Source organism: Bidens hawaiensis, unplaced genomic scaffold (assembly GCF_021521415.1).
Source record: "Bidens hawaiensis isolate Kalapana, Puna unplaced genomic scaffold, B.hawaiensis_p1.1 tig00019925_1, whole genome shotgun sequence".
Classification (NCBI taxonomy): domain Eukaryota; kingdom Viridiplantae; phylum Streptophyta; class Magnoliopsida; order Asterales; family Asteraceae; genus Bidens; species Bidens hawaiensis.
Window position 1 is genome coordinate 306,784 of NW_027493026.1, and position 16,866 is coordinate 323,649.

At 34.6% G+C, this 16,866-nt stretch overlaps 2 protein-coding genes across 3 annotated transcripts; both read right to left on the bottom strand.

Moving 5' to 3' along the window:
• Positions 1-890: 890 nt before the first annotated feature.
• On the bottom strand, positions 891-4,949 carry LOC143559541 (uncharacterized). The gene is made up of 6 exons (XM_077048079.1): positions 4,188-4,949; positions 3,341-3,576; positions 2,634-2,892; positions 1,936-2,115; positions 1,714-1,869; positions 891-1,347 (listed from the first exon to the last, which is right to left on the bottom strand). Exons 1-6 carry the CDS (start codon positions 4,215-4,217, stop codon positions 1,171-1,173), a joined length of 1,038 nt encoding a protein of 345 aa, XP_076904194.1. The 5' UTR covers positions 4,218-4,949; the 3' UTR covers positions 891-1,170.
• Positions 4,950-8,156: 3,207 nt separating this feature from the next.
• Positions 8,157-12,869, bottom strand: LOC143559518 (RNA pseudouridine synthase 2, chloroplastic-like). 2 transcript variants are annotated; one of them, XM_077048056.1, is made up of 8 exons: positions 12,516-12,869; positions 11,214-11,357; positions 10,870-11,130; positions 10,331-10,533; positions 10,083-10,161; positions 9,163-9,338; positions 8,485-8,587; positions 8,157-8,355 (listed from the first exon to the last, which is right to left on the bottom strand). In XM_077048056.1, exons 1-8 carry the CDS (start codon positions 12,861-12,863, stop codon positions 8,341-8,343), a joined length of 1,329 nt encoding a protein of 442 aa, XP_076904171.1. In that variant the 5' UTR covers positions 12,864-12,869; the 3' UTR covers positions 8,157-8,340. The 2 variants fall into 2 exon arrangements, with proteins under 2 accessions (XP_076904171.1, XP_076904173.1); XM_077048058.1 differs by lacking the exons at positions 8,157-8,355; positions 8,485-8,587; positions 9,163-9,338 and having other exon boundaries at positions 10,317-10,533.
• Positions 12,870-16,866: the final 3,997 nt, after the last annotated feature.

Below are 16,866 nucleotides of genomic sequence, written 5' to 3' on the forward strand. Positions count from 1 at the left end.
GTTCAACTAGAACTATAGACTTATTATTAAATTATAATTATGTGAGTCGAGACCAGGCCAGCTCTAGACGTGTGCACCACTACCACAAATAGAACAGGCGGCTACCGTTTTCATGGTTGCAAAGAAACTCAACGAAAGTTGAAATAAGACCAACCGTTAAAGAGGAAGTGAACTGGGCAAAGATGAAAGGCAAATCGTGACATGTAAGTGATGAGGTGGCAAAAGGGCTTCCACATTTCACATTTAAATACATGTGTTATGACGAGGTGAAGTGATTGTAGATGAAGTGAAGCGATGGATGGTATAATAATTAACTGAGAATTAAAAAAATAAAAAAAAAAAACACGCGTGACTAGTTTGGCAAGTACATGGGCAGCACCTTCACCATGGATGCGTTATGGTGTACCGCTAGGCCCACATGAACCTATGGCGGCCCTTTGGTGATGGCCATGGGTAGAGGCGAAGTTTACTTAGGGCCCGAGGTGGTCCCCTCCCCCCTGTTTTTTTGCGCAGTAATGTAAACTTACCCGTTTTCGATCGAAATTTTTTATACGTAGTCTATTGAGCCCGTCTCCCTCGTTTGTGATTTTCTGTATACATTTTGAGCCCCCCCCCCCCCCCCAATTGTGTCTTATTCCAAGCTTCCCCACTGGTCGTGGGCCCGTAGCAGATGGTCTAAGGGAACCAAAACGATGCATATCTTGAAAAAGGGTAATAAGCAAGCACAAAAAAATTGTTACCAAAATAACGAAAGAAGTTCGGTTCCGATTTTATAGTTTCAACCAAACAAATACACAAACACGAAACACATGAATGGGCAAATTTTGTTGCGTCCTTCCATTAAAAAAACGAAGCCCTTCATGTTTGTTTTCCATTAATTAACACACTTGAACAAATATATAAACGAACGTGAAAACATTCACGTGCATAAATAAACAAAACAGACATGTACTAATGTTAGTTCGCAGTTTTTAAAGTTGGATTCAGCTGACATAAAAGATAAGACGTAACCTAGGAACTAACTTTTCCATTAAACCGTTACTCGTCTACGACAGACATCCCGACAAAATTCAATTAGACCGAGAAACTTTGAAAAGTAACCAAAATTCCAACAGGGAAAATAAATAAAGAATGAGTTAGTTAAAACAACATATGCACATTTAGAACCATTTAACTAACTTTATAATCTTCATGCAAGAAGTTTTCATAAGGAGTCCCGTTTAGTACCTTTCGGATATCATCCCAGTTTTCAACCTGCTCATGTAACGGGCCTTTGTGTATTTTCACCTGCCGGCTCTTTAGCTCCATTTGTGGGATCCTTAAGAAGTCTTGAACATCGTTCAAAACCTGCAGTAACAAAGCATGCAGGTCAGATGAGTCAACGGTTCAGATAACGGGTCAAAGCAGGTTAAGATTATGATAGCCAAATTGGTCATCTTTTAGTATGGGATGACCTGCAAACATTTTTTGTTCCTTTTCAATTTTATAAAACTCTATGATAATATAAAATAATAAACTATATATTTATATAAAATTAAAATAATCTAGGGATTTATTATTTAAAAGAAGTTCAAGGACTTAAGTGTGAATTCAACTAATGTACCAATTTCACTTGTTCCGTTTCAGTTAAGTTTTCTTTTGACGTGTTTGGGATCAAACAAAACCCAAGCGGACCCGTTTTTTGACATGATTGATCCATAGTGAAGGTCTTACCGTGTTATTCTTGATTATGTCCTCATAGTATAGGACCATATGTCGAGTACCATTAAAGTATTCGAGTGCTTGTTTAACCATGTTGTCAGCTTGTTTCAACTCAGATATCAACAATGTTGTGTTAATTGAGGGCTTGTAACTTGCTAGAATTTTAGCCTGAAATTATACGATCTTTTTATAAAACATGAAGTACAAAAAACACAGCAAAAAATACACACAAACCTCGTCAGACGAATGAACATGAGATTTGTGCTTTCCGTTTAGTGGTTTAGCATTTTGGTCATATGCATTTGCAAGTATTGAGATTCTTCTGCGAAGAAGGTTTCTTCTAAAAAGAAAAATTACTGAAACGCCCTTAGCATTAAAGTATGCTTGTATTGCTTCATGATTTTGCATTAAACCCTGAAACAAAGTCAAACAAATTAAACAAACCAAAACTTTTTTTACCACAGGCTTCAGCAATTTGTCCCGTATAAGACACACACATATATATAGATAGAGGAGGGATCATGAGAGAACTTAAAAGATACGAGAGATCTTCTAGCAAACCACGTTTAAACAAGAACTTTTTTTTTTATTTTTTTTGTTCCGTCTACATCTTATTTATCTTTTCCCAAAAGAAATGTACCTCGTATGGGATACATGTATGTAACTTCGTGAGCTACATACCTTTTTTTATTTTTATTTTTAAAACACTAGCCTTATAATTAAAAGAAATGAAAAATAAAAAAATTGATTGGATGGTTAGTAGTAGTTTTCTCGTAACTTTGTAGTTTTCTCATGAACCCTCCCTTACACACACAAACACATGCATACACACACACACACACATGGGATGCATGTAAAATTAAGTAGTTTAGATGCAAAAATCAATATGGCATGACTGGTAGGGGTCAAAGTCTTAGAGATAGTGTGTGTACCTGATTAAGCATCCACTTCAAGCCCACTGCAGCTGTGCACTGATTCTTGGATGCACTTGTTAACCAATCAAGATTATAAATTTTGTCCAAAGTATCCACGATTGTTGAAATATTGCTTCTACGTGGTTTAACAGAGAAAATCTCTCCATTTGAGCTTACATTCATATGACTATTTAATAATGTCTCAAACCATCCACTCCCAGATCTTTGTGTCGATGAGATAACAAAGTATCGAACAGGATTGCATGCGCACTCAGCCCTAATTACGCATCAAAGAAAAATTATCAGCGCCTTTTGTTGCTAAAAGGAAAATTGCATAAAAAATCACAATACTATTTTTTAAGTATTGTGTTCATGTTTGTTGGTTTATTAAATGAACGAGCATATCCAAACTTCTGGTTGAACGGTTGTTGAGCGTTTCACCAAAAGTCTGGTTCCTTTACATGCTCTACCGGTTACCCAGTCAAATGATGACATGGCAGATGGCATGAAGATGATGTGGTGTATCAAAATCAATTAGCTAACAAGATTGTCCTAAATCAAAAATTTTGAAAACCGGTTACGTTTTTAAGGTTGAAAATAAAGTCTGTTAAATCTAAATCTAAATCAAATCAGACTAAAGGACATTACCATTTTATGCAAATTTCACTTGTTAAAATGAGCAAAGAAAGAAAATGAAAGAACTGAGACACAAAAAGAAAGCATACCGAGCGAAAGTTGTAGGTTTGGGAAAATGCACATAAGATCTTTCCCATTTTTCAACAACGGGTACTTCACAATGGCGCCCAACCACTTTAGTATCAATAAAACCAGCTTTTGTGAAGTTGCTAATTTGCTTTAGACCAATTGAACACATGAAAACACCACATACCATAACAAATGCCACTAAGCTTATTCTCAACACCAATGATTTTTTTACTGGAGGTCCAACGATAAGCATATCCTGAAATACAAAGCATATTCTGATGTCAAGAAGACAAATCATCACTCCAAATGTAATAGTTAATTAGTTACTTTGTTGAAACGATTATAATTCATAAACTGCCTCATTGCCAATCACAAACCATATAAGATGTTTGTCACATTAATTTCAGTTCACATTTTCTCGATTGTGTCATTGTTAAGTATAGGAGCAGCGTGTAACGTGTTAGATTGTAATATAGTTGATTTTAAGTTGTTCATTTCTGGTACAGTAGTTAGTTTGAGTTGTACTTCTCTGTTCTCTTTCCAGATTCCTATATACGATTTTGGTTCTAGTGAGATCACCATACATTTAACTTGATAGGTATATCCATTAATATATGTAACAAGTCAAATGCCATATTTATTATCAGACAGAATTACTAATTCATTTATTAGTCCCACTGAAGATCGATAAAGATGGAAATGCTCATTACTACTGAATATTATAGATGCAAATTAATGAATGAGGGACATTTTCGTAATAAAACTCGATTAGAATCTAGGTTTATTACGCTTAGTTTGTACTTGCACAAAAGATTAAAGCATGAACTCATAAAACAGAGAATTAACTATAAATTGAATCGAGTATACCTTAATGAAAACTAATAGATCATCAGCCATTATGTGTTGAAGGATTTCAAGACGGAACACAAAGGGAAATCATCTGGTAGCTTAGATAGTAATTTTCCTTTTCACAATTCTTTCTATCTTTAATCATGCTCTTTCCATGTCAAATCCTTTTGTTCACATAACTAAGAGAGAGAAAAACAAAAAGAGAACCGCCTTTCACACAAACAACACTTTTATCAAATGTGTTTTGTCAACTGCTAGTCATTCACTCTCTCACGTTTATCCTCTACGGATTTTGCTCATGCTTTTTCTCACGTTCAGTCTGTTCTACTAACTTTTGTGAATTCGAACAAAAGTAGCTCAATATATACCTGCAAATCGATTAAAAAAAACCTGTTAGGGCTCAAATCAACCTTCAGCAAACTGAAATCAAATAGTTAAATTATAGTAACTATTTCAAAACCTCTTAAAACCTAAATTTAAACAACAATTTAGGAACGACTGAGAACTAAAACGAAGAGGCGTGATGAAACTATGGAAGAGAGATGAAGCTCAGTCGGTAACGGAGTTACGACGTAACACCGAAGGAACGCAGGTTCCGTAATGGTTATCACATCACAACATTAAATGAAGATGCGTAACGAAACAAAGCCTGTTACGACTTAAATCAACCGCAAATCAAACACAACTTAAGAGCTCAAGTAAACTCTCAACTGAAAACCTAAAACTAAACAATAAATTAGGAACAATCGAGAGCTAAAACACGGTAATCAATGAGTACACGGAAGAGCGAAGAAGCTCAGTAGGTACTTCCATTGACAAATGAAACCTGTTAGGGCTCAAATCAAACAGTTTAAAAGCTCAAATAAACCTAAAATAAAATCAACAAATTATTAGCATATATGAAGCTCATTAGCTACTTCCGTAACGGCGATGACGTCACAACATGAATCGTGATGCGGAATCATCGAGGAGACGACGTCGTTCCGTAACGGCGATGACGTCACACACTAACAGAATCATCATCATCATCGAGAGTGAGAGAGAGAGTAATAAACATTCAAAACACATACGACGCCGTTCCATTAACACTCGTTCAGCTAGTTTCGTTACATTGATTCAGCTAAATAAAACAAACACGCCTCGATATTATCACTATAATAAGACGAAATAATATTAATAAATAATAATAATAATAATAACAATAATAATAGAGAGACTACCGTGAGAGAGTGAAGGTGTTGTTGTTGATGAAATGAATGTGTTAGCCGGTTAGTGTGTAGACGTTGAGGTGGTTCCGATTGGTTCGATCGCACCGGAGATCAGTGGTGGTGGAAATTGGAAATGGTTTGTTTACAAGGGCTTTTTTGTAAATGTCAGTTTTTGGTTTCTGAGACACCGGCCCGCCCGGTAAGCTAATTGGGCCGAATATGCTGACAACGTGATTGTACATCTATGTTATATTTTATTTTCTTTTTTTATCGAAAAATTAGTTTCATAATAAAATATAACGTTTCTATCTAAGTAAGAAGTTAAACGAGGAATATGATGCGCCGCAAGCCCCTTTTGAATTTTAAAACTCAATCGTTTAGAAACTAAATTAATAGATATTTGCGTCATAACGTTATTATGCATGACCAGTTGGACTCGGCTAAGTAGCTCCACCATAGCTTCAAGTGCGAGGAAACCAAAAGTATCATAAACAAAAGGTAAATACATGTTGGTTGTCAAGACAAGTCTTCTCATGTTTAGTCACCTTGTATGAAGCAGTTTGTCCAACCGTGAAACCACTGCTCGCCACTTAATATTATTTTTTTCTTTTATTTTTTTTACAGACAACGAATCCTCCAAAATGGGTTAGTGGCTAAATTCACGGTATCAGTATACACTTGTCTTCCGATCCAGGAAAAACCTTCACCTAAGACACGACAGGGCGGTGAGATAAAAGTCATTCAATTCAAGAATCCAACTAATAAATATCACATACTCGCTTAGTCTCTCATCAACTCCCGGGTGTCGCTGAAACTAAATACTAATCATAGTTTAGGATCTGAACGGTTTGGTTTTTACGGTTTGACGGTTAATTAGTCATTTTCGACTAGAAATTTGAGTTGGTCTTAAACTTGTATTATGTATATAATTGTATCTTTCGAGTAAGCCGTTATATGTTTATTTATTATTATCATTAAAATTTATATGTATCGTTATAAAAACATTTAATACAAAGTAATGATTTTAAAGAAAAAGTGGTTTAATTAGTTTAACCGTCAAAACTGAACCACTAAAACGCCAACATAATCTAAGTCCAATAAACCCATCTAGCCCAGTTGGTTTGGTGTATCATTTCTAAAATCGTAGTTAGTTGTTAGACCTTAAATTTTCATCAAAACTAGTTAAATCGAATAGTGAACACAATAATACAACTAATAGTTAGATAAAGATGTTTTCTCTAAGCTTGTGAGATTCGAGTGTGATAAGAATTATAAGAAATTTACCTCATAGAATAGATTGTACCCCACATAATACACAACGGGTACTACCTTTGACAATTTTGTAAAGGAGTCGTTTTCATAGTCGTTAAAAAGGTTTATAATAATGTGACACGAGGATCTTCTTTAATCTAAGCCTATCCAAAAACAAAGCAGAATTAGACAACCATGTGCCAAATTGATTGAAATGGAACAACTTTATTACTTTCTACTTTTTTTCATAAGTCGACTTATAAATTATAAATAAATTTATAATATAATGAAGGAGTTTTACTGTTTTAGAGATGAGTATTGGTTGATTTGATTTGGTTAGTTAAATCTTTAGAGATGCATAAGTTTGCATATGATTTTTCTATTCTCATGTTCGAATCTTGTTTTGCTATTTCCTACCATAATATTTTGTAAGTCAATTACCCAACGCAAGCTACTTACATGTTCCCGTTGATTAACAATGTATATGTAGGGTCTCATGAGTTTTCAGGTAGCACGCCTCATGGTTATAGAAAAAATATATATTAGCAATCTTATGTGTTATTAATAAAAATAAGTTAAGACAACCTTTTTGAATAATGAAGAGTATATGGCTATAAGTTTAATGTTGTTTCGGTTCAGTTAATTCGGTTATTTAGATTAAGTTTTTCGATTATTTGGTTTTTCTATCACCACTATCTATTTTTTTCTGTATCATATTTTGTATTTTGGATTTTATATGTCAGGAACACCACATAAGTAAGATTCTCAAATACTAAACAAAGTTATTTTAAACACGACGTGGCCCATGTAAAGTTAGACTGACACATATCATTATTCATCATGGCAGCCCATGATTCCTTTCTCTTTTGGGTTTTCCATTAATAAATAACAATAAAGGTTAAAGGTGCGTTTTAAAAGGCAATTTATAAAAGCTAAAACATTTAAAAGTCATTACCGACAATTTATGATCATGATCGTTTTCGGTTCGGGTTAAAACAGGTTTCTTACCATATTACCATGGTTTCAGTTCAGGTTTTTATCGGTTTCGGTTCGGGTTTTGAACGGTTTTTGCTCGGTTTCGGTTCGGTTAACCGGTTTGGAACTAGTTTTGGTGAAGAAAATTACAAACCGGTTTCTACATAGTCGATTTCAAACCGGTTCGGTTTCGGTTCAATTTCCGGGTCAGTTCGGTTAACCGGTTTATTTGCCCACCTCTAAACCTCTAAACGACACATATATTTAAAATCGTATGACCCTTATTACATATTTATCTAAACATGTAAAATAAATTAATGAATTATAAATGAGTTGCAAACGGATAAATAGGTCGGAAAAGGTTGATTGGTTGTAATAAGCAAACATGTCATAAACAGGTTGACTAGTTAACTTATTTAGTTAAACGGGTTCACCAGATCAACTCGAACACAAAACTATTTAGTTAATGCATTCACTCAATCAACTCGAACTCAAACCCAACATGGTGTCAGCACATTTCCCATACCCTTAATCTGATTCAAACCGAGATTCGAATAGGTACAACTCTTTCTGCACAAGGTACATGTCAATACTGCTCTAGCTTTTGTTATTTCTTCTCTGGGACAGATGCATGCATATATTGATTATAGAAAGATCAAAGTAGAAGCTTTATATTATATCCCAATAATATTGCCCTCTTAGACTCAAAATGTCAAAATTTTATGACCAAAACTTTATCAGCTCCCTTTCACCTGCAATCCAGTTAGATACAGCTTATAAATTAGTTGACCATAGAGCAAATTTTTAAACAATGTACAAGTCTCACTGCACAAGGTGCATGTATAAAATATAACAATGGTTTGATGTGTGAGCTCGAATACCTTCTCTGTGCTTATATTACGAAGCCCGGTTAATATTTCAGAAAAATCTGGAGGCGGCAAGCATGAAAATTGCATTTTCTCTCCAGTGCAAGGATGAATAAATCTACAATATAAATATATAAAACATAAGTGTCGATTTCGAGCCATTTATATTTAACGATTCAAATGAATCAAGAGGGCCAGACGGTCCAATGTCATCCAAAATGTGTTCAAATGCATAAAATTCAAATATCCTACATTACTAGTGTTGTAGTAAATAAGTTTTGTAATCATATTAACACAGTAACTATTTACACAACTAAAGAAAATGAATAAAAAAAAATTAATTATATGGATAATCCCAAGGGTTGGCTATATTGCAACTTTAGTCCCCTACTTTCAAAAATTACAGGATTGGACCAATAGTTTGCCAAAACGTAACATAAATGATGCCTAAAGTGGATGGGCGTTAACTTGTTCTGTTAATTGGGTGTAAAATAACCAAATTACTCCTTTAAAAACACAAATATAACAAACAAACCAAATTTAAATCTCAATGGGACTTTGAGGTCCACCCTTTTTTTACCCCATCCCGGTTTAATCAGTTACCCAATCAGCCCAGCCCAGTCCACCCATTCAGCCACCTGTGAAAAAGCTAAGGGGCTCAAGAAAAGACGAAACGGGGTTGAGCTGACTAACCCAAGAGTCAAAGCATGGAGACAAGGTCGGTTGACTTTGGAGAGGAGCTGTGATAGGCGAGAATGCATGCTTGACGGGTTCTTGAGTTGCAACCATGACAGGGCCATGTTTCTAGAACCTCCATACACCTCGTCTCCCATTAGAGGAATGCCAAGGTACTTTGCATGTGCTCGAATCTGTTTCAAATTTGAGTAACGGGTCAAAATAGGTAATATTTTTGTGCGCGTGCATTTTTATTTAATTTCTTGTAAATAATTAGTGTCCAAAACTAAATTATTATAACACCCTTTGGGGGCTAAAACCAAACAAAAAACAGAAAATTCAGTTTTGGATTTTTAAAACAATTGGCTTTGGTTTTTTCGGTTTTCAGTTTTCACAATGGGCTCAGTTTCGTTTTTTAGACTTTTCCATATGGGCTTAAAAATTTTGGGCTGAAAACAATGGCCCAAAATAATGAATTTGGCCTTAAAACTTTGGGCCTAATTTTTTGTTGATTAAATGATTAGTGATTAATTGACTATTACACATTTGGCCTAAAACTTTTGGGCTACACCATGTGTTAACTATTTATAAATTACTTAACATTCAAAAATAAAATTTATAACCCATAAATTCAATAACGAACATTAAAAAAACAATTTAATTCATGCAAAACCAGTTTTTATGGGTTTGGTTCGGTTTTTTCAGATTCGGTTTGGATTTAAAAGCCGCGTTTGCATTCGGTTTATTGGCCATGTGTGCATGCAGAACCGAACCATAAATTTGGTTTTTGAGAAAACATAAAAGCAAACTATCAGTTTTGAGTTTAGTTCAGTTATTTCGGTTACATCACGCAACCCTAGTTGAAATCGCCAACTCTAGTTTAGCATTATACAAATATAAGAAAACATAACTAATACTGATGCAAAAGAAAACAATACCTGATGTGTGCGGCCTGTTTCTAACCGCCATTCAACTAACGCACAACCACCGCCAGCAAGTACCTCAACTACTCGATACCTAATGATCACATAATTTAGTTTAATCATTCAGTTGTATTGCAAGATAATATTAATTAATATTTCAATTCTTCATTTGGTTTCATGTAACAAATTCTTCTCTGTTTAATATAACTAGTTTAATCAAATTCAGATATCCCATTAGTAAAAGAAGACCTTGAACAAATCACCTACTAGCAGCATGACGAGACTTCCCGCATTTAGTGGGTCCCGTGTCGGCAGTCATACGAATCCTATTTGTCAAATCACGACCAATTGGGATATCAACACGGCCCGAAACTGGACATGGGACCCCACATGTGAGACTCACGTATATCCTCTGAATCGTGTGTTGCTTGAACTGTTGAGATAAATGTGCGTGCGAATGCTCATCCTTTGTTGCCCAAAAAAACGTTTAAAAAAAGTCAGCCCACCTTTGCAACGATAAAAAAATCATTGTTGCCATGTTCATTTTTACCAAAATCATCTTTTTATTTATTTAACTGTAATGTAGTTTTTGGAATTTTCACAAGAAAAATGGTGTCTTTACAACCAAAGTTCAAGTTATAAGTTGAAAAGTCAATCACTCGTTTATAAAAAGTCAACCACCACTGCGACAGCAATAAAACATGGTTGACTGGAGTGAAGTTTTCAAATTTTCACAAGAACAGTGGTTTAATTACCACAGGTGGTTAAAATGTCAACGGATCGTTCAATAAAAGTCAACTACCTTTGCAACGACAAGCAATCCACTGGTGCCTTTATCTAATCTATGCACAATTCCAGGACGAATTGACGTTTGATTATTATCAAATCCGGAATCTTTTGAGTGTGTATGATTTAAAGAAGATTCATCTAACTCATCATCAGACAAATCATCAGAATCTGAAAATGATTCTTGATCTTGAAACGAGGGCGTCGGGAGACTGCAATGATGTAGAATTCCATTTACTAATGTTCCAGTAGCGTTTCCTGGTGCTGGATGAACAACCTGAAAATAATAAAATAAACTTAATATTTTAATCTCTAATGAGTCAAACAGGTAAATAATAAACTTATGGTTGATGTGATTACCATGTGTGCAGGTTTATTAACAACCAATACATTTTCATCTTCATAAACAATATCTAAAGCTATATCTTCTCCTTCAGCCTTTAAGGGTTGTAATTCAGATATTGTGCATTCAACTTTATCACCATGTCTTACAATATGTGATGCCTGAAACAAATGGTGCATTAAGATATTAATAACTATAAGTCTATAATATTTGAAATCCAATTGTTATGGCTCCTTAAGTACATAAATGTTACAAGTTGATCACAGTAGAGGTGAGCACATATCGGTTCAGTTTGGTTATTCCACTCCACCGACCGAAACCGAAAACCAAAATTTGGTCTTTTGCAAATTCAGCCACATAAACCGATAACCAAAATCGGTTCTGTTAGTTTGTTGGTTCGGTCAATTTAAGTTAACAACCAAAACAAAACTTGGGCTAAAATTGTTGCTTAAAAATACATGAAATGAAGATATAATTGGGATGCAAATTAGCCAAGCTTTTTCAAGCTCGAGCCGATCCCGAGCCTCAAATAAAGCTCGTTCAGCTATCAAGCACGAGCTCGACCCTTGCATTGAAAGCTCGTTTAGGCTCATCGAGCCTTGTATAATTTTAACTTCTACCTCTATTAGTCGTCTATATATTAATTTAACATTGCACCATCTAGCTCGAGCTTGAGCCTAGCTTTGACTCGAGTAAGGTACTACACGGGCCCGAGCCAAGCTTAGGCTAGTTTAAGGTTCTTCTTAAAATATATAAAAATAATTAAAAACATACATAAATTAACTAATAAATTACAAGCCAAGCCTGAGTAAAAACGACTCATGAGCCGAGCTTGAGCTCTCGTAACTCGTAAGTCAACACGAGACAAGCTTGAGCTCTTGTAAGTCAACACAAGCCGAGCTCGAGCTCTCGTACGTCAACACGGGCCGACCTCGAGCTCTCGTAAGTCAAAGCGAGCTGAGCTCGAGCTTTCGTAAGTCAAGACGAGCCGAGCTCAAGCTCGAGCTCTTTAAAGTCAAAGTGAGCTGAGCTCAAGCCTAGTCGAGGTTGGGCTCGGCTCGGCTCGTTAATACCCATAGATATAAATACATTAAATTAAATGAAGATATAAAAGCTAGAATTATATGAAAATACAAATGGTTCGGTCCAGTTAACGGAGAGTACACGAAAAAAACCATAACCAATTTTCGGTTCATTCGGTTTTCAGTTACTCAGTTTTTGGTTAATTTGGTTATCGGTTAATTTCGGTTCAGTTTTGTCGGTTTTCGATAAACTAACTATTTCGATAAGATGAAACAAAATGCAGAAATGTTGTTCACCTTAACAACAACACGGTGATTAACGGAAACAAGGCCTAACCGAATACTGGACTGAACCCTAGCTCTACTAACACCACTAATCCTATTCGAAATCCACGTGTCAAGCCTTATTTTATTATTATTAACTTCTTCAACACTCTCTTCAATCCGTACACCGGCGTAATTGGTCCGTTGCCGGCCATCTTCCGGTGGTTCGTTATTATTCGAATCGGAAGCTGTGGAGATTGAATTAAAATAAACCCTAGGGGGTTGAATATGAATTAGAGTGTGAATTGGTGGTTTGAGAGTGAAGACTGAGAGTATGGAGTTGGTTAGGGTTCGTGGAGTGTGTGAGTGGATGAATGACATGTTTGGTTATCACTTTGGGGTGCAATCATTAGTTAAGAAATGTGTTGTATAGATTACCAAATGGTATCGGTATCGGTGTCGATTTTGTGAGGTGTTGAGATCATTAACGTGTTTGTATCGGTATTTTCTTAAATTTTGTTTTTGGTACCCGTTTTTAGGATTTTCAGTACCAGTGCACATCCCTACACAAGACAAAATGTTTATGTTTTTATATATTATTTATATGAGGCTATGGGTCAATCCGATTCAAAGAGTGAACCGATATGACAATATGACAACTGATTTGTTGTCCCTCAGAAAATGGAGTTCGGTTGTTACAAGAGAATTTGTAAAAAAGTTTTAAGTGAAGGAATTGATCCAAAAACTGGAACAGATTAGTTCGCATGGGATGAGAACTTATAAAAGTGTTCCCAATGAAAGACATGGCCACGAAATTGGAATGAATTCACGGGAAAGGATATGGTTCTAATGGGAGAACTTGTAAAAAAAATTCGGTGATGGGAGACTAGTTTGCATAAACATAGATTAGGCATATAATCAAATGATTTTTATTAAAAGAAAAGACAAAAGTATGAACAAAGAGCCAACATATGGCTAAAACGTTTTCCCATGAAAATTAAATGATTACAAGAGTGACATTTGAGCTAGTGGAAATGTTAATTATAAGACCAGTATAGTGGCGTTGTGTGAGGAAAATGAGCTCCACAACTAAGGCCCCCCCCCCCCCCCCCTTCCCTCTTCTTAGTTTTAAGTTTAGTTTCGAGTTAGAGGAATGGTTGACCAATCAATTTTTTGCTTTCTAAATTATATTTTATCTATATTAAAATATTAAATAAGTCATAATTATGTAATGATTGAAAGGGATTAACTCGTCAATATTAGCATTTGTAGCAATGAGTTTGTTATTTAAACAATTCGTCCCTATTCAAGCGCCAAGTAGTTCCTTGCTCAGCGGGATTGCTTTGTGGCGAATCATAGTTATTGTTTCTCTCAGGTTGTCATTTGGTTAAGCAAGTCCACTTTTCTTCTATAGCGCATACTAGGTTATACCTGTTTCTTCTATAGCGCATACTAGGTTATACCTGAGTTATTGATTGTGGCTCACACTCAAAAAGCACTTGTTCAATTATTGCTACTCCCTTGATAAAGTCACTAAATAAACCAACTAACCAAGGCACGAACTTTGACAAATCGCTAATCCTCATATGCCTATGTTTGACCTTGTCTGGCGTCTGCATGGCTCGATACATTAGTTATAAGGGGTTAACTACTTAACTTGTGACGAAATTTTAACGTGAGAGTAAGAACTTAAAAATGACTAAAGAGTTTATGTATATTATATGCATTACAAAGCATTTTTTGAATTGTGATAAGTATTAAATAGTATAATAAAATTAATAATAGAAAACTTAAATTAGATAAAAGTAGGAGTTCATAAGCAATTTTTTCACCACAACCGTTTTTGGAAAAAAAGCTAACTCAGAACACAGATTCTTTTTTAAAAATTCCGAGTTATTATTCTTCGTTCAAGATTCATACCTATTATTTTTCACCAGAACCTTCCCATTTAGCCGACCCAGCCTGGTTAGCTGTACTGACTAATCAGATACTAAAGCACTTAGTATCTATAATCACCAACATATATAGAAGACGTGAGCTATATGATTACATACCGGATATACAACAGATTCTTTTTTAAAAATTCCGAGTTATTATTCTTCGTTCAAGATTCATACCAAACCATATCTACACTAAACTATCTCTTTCTTAATACTTTGATTCGAAGTCCAATTATAAACGACTAGGGAATAACCTTGTTACAATGACCAAAATGCCCTCTACTAATAGTTCTTTGACTCGTTCACTATTACACAACTTCCCACATTTACTCTTAAGAAATATCTCAGAGAATAGTAACCAAGCTTCAAAAGTGTTTCAATTAGGTCACTCATGTATATTTTTCTAAAATAGGGTCACTAAATCTTTATATCGAGTCTCGCCGATTTTTTTGTGTGTCGAGAAAGAAATGGAGGATAAGACGTAGGGGTCGGAATTTGCAATATATGTAGTTAAATTTAGAAAATTTTAAAAAACGTTAATTATATTAAAATTCAAAAATAAAAAATAAAATTCACGTCGTCACTCAACGTCAGCATAAAAAAAAAAAGATAAAAAGATTTCCTATGTGAAACAAAAAAGAAAAAGGCTAAAAAATATGTTAAAACCTTTAATTTAATAAAATATGAAAGTTGAGTGACTTAATTGGAACACTTTTTAAAGTTGAGTGACCTAATTGGAACACTTTTAAAACTTTGTTACTATTATATGAAATTGCCCATTTCCTCTTTGGGTTCACAAATTATACACATTAATTTACAGAATTATAATTATAATTGTAATAACAAAATGATTATGAAAATTTTCATTATTTATTTTATATAATAACGTAAGTACTATATCATATTTTTAGCCTGTTACATAATGTTTGGCATCAATGTTCATACGAGATAAGGATCATGCATTTGGTTAAAAAAAAGTCAAGGAAACAGTATTTGGAGATCGAAGATCCGTCTTTGTGAAATCTAATGATTTAAAAGGGTAAATCCGGTGCACGAGGCTCCCATATGTGCGGGGTTTGAGACGTCGAGCTGACTTAAACATGATGTACGCGTTCTTAGTCTGCATTTTGCAAGACAAGAAGAGTCTCTTTTTACAACTCAACCCTCAAATATGTTGCCTTTTATCCCATCTCAATAGGCTTTCTTCATAACCATCTATCCACCATCACTCCTAAAATGGTATGTTCTATGTCATTTTAATCCACATTTCAGTCCATTGTATATAACATTATATCTTGTATTTTTTGTAATAGTTTAACATGTTCTCTATCATCTTTCTCCACTACACACTTAATTGCTTGAGGGTGATATGGGAGTACACTATACGAACACCATTGACGAGTTGTACTATATGTATGTCATTATGTGAGTGATGTTATTTTTGAAACCAATTTATGTTGGAAACTACGAGATTCACATAAACCGATAAATTTGTTTTAAGTGTAATTTATAAACTACAAAACCGACCACCTCACCATCTCATTACATCATCAATGCATCACACACACACACAAAAGTTAATTATAAAGATTGGATTTTACGAGAACAAAAAGAACTAAACTTAATTGTATCCTTCGTATTTTAAAAACTTCATATTTCACATACAAGTGTATATATTACACACGTAAAAAAATCGTGAAACGAATTTGTTCATATGTTTTTTTCTAATATTAAAATATATAAATAACCATAACATTTAAACATTTTCTTATATTTTCTCATTCTTTTAAAAATATAAAAGGAAAGTTAACGTACAAATTAAATTAGCGTGCTAAATGAGAATCAAGTAGTATAATTATATATACAACATAGTTAGCATGTTAATTTAACGTGTATCTATATAGAAAGTGAATGAATTCTTTATTTTCTTTTCAAAAAAAGGCATCTTTTACATAAAACTCTTTGCTACATGGATTATTTTTATTATTTTTTTTGAAAGACCAACGTTAAAAAAATAAATAAATCAAAAGGGAACCTCGAGCAAGAAGTAGGAAATCTAATATAAAGAAAAGTCAAAGAATTAAAACCTTTTATAACGACGACTTTCTTGTATTTAAGTTATCGCACTCTTTAAATTTGGAGAGCCCCGATACCCCACTCTGGCCAGACTATGTTGTCTTAACCTGACCCACGCTGGCTTCAGAGTTTGGCTTGGGCATCCTCCGAAAAACATACCACCGACTGTCACTTGACAGTCGTTGTGTCACCACAAGAGCAGAACTCTCTGACGCAATTCACGGTTGGACGAAACCCGGGTGGGCTCAGAATTCAAACTGACAACTTTTGTATAAGGCCTAGCTCGAATATGAAACTTAAAAAATAAAAAAATAAATTAGCACCTTGATTTCGCCCTGCTTGCGGTGCGCGCAAATAATGTATATATG

Bases quoted from the DNA above. Each gene is read 5' to 3' on its own strand.
- LOC143559518 (XM_077048056.1), bottom strand. From the start codon at position 12,863: ATGTCATTCATCCACTCACACACTCCACGAACCCTAACCAACTCCATA. The intron at 10,534-10,869 runs GTAGTTGACTTT...TGGGCAACAAAG, and splicing joins GATTGCTTGTCGTTGCAAAG to GATGAGCATTCGCACGCACA. The intron at 8,588-9,162 runs GTTAGTCAGCTC...TTTATATTGTAG, and splicing joins CTCCATGCTTTGACTCTTGG to ATTTATTCATCCTTGCACTG.
- LOC143559541 (XM_077048079.1), bottom strand. From the start codon at position 4,217: ATGGCTGATGATCTATTAGTTTTCATTAAG. The intron at 2,116-2,633 runs GTACACACACTA...ACTTTGTTTCAG, and splicing joins TGAAGTGGATGCTTAATCAG to GGTTTAATGCAAAATCATGA. The intron at 1,870-1,935 runs GTTTGTGTGTAT...GTATAATTTCAG, and splicing joins ATGTTCATTCGTCTGACGAG to GCTAAAATTCTAGCAAGTTA.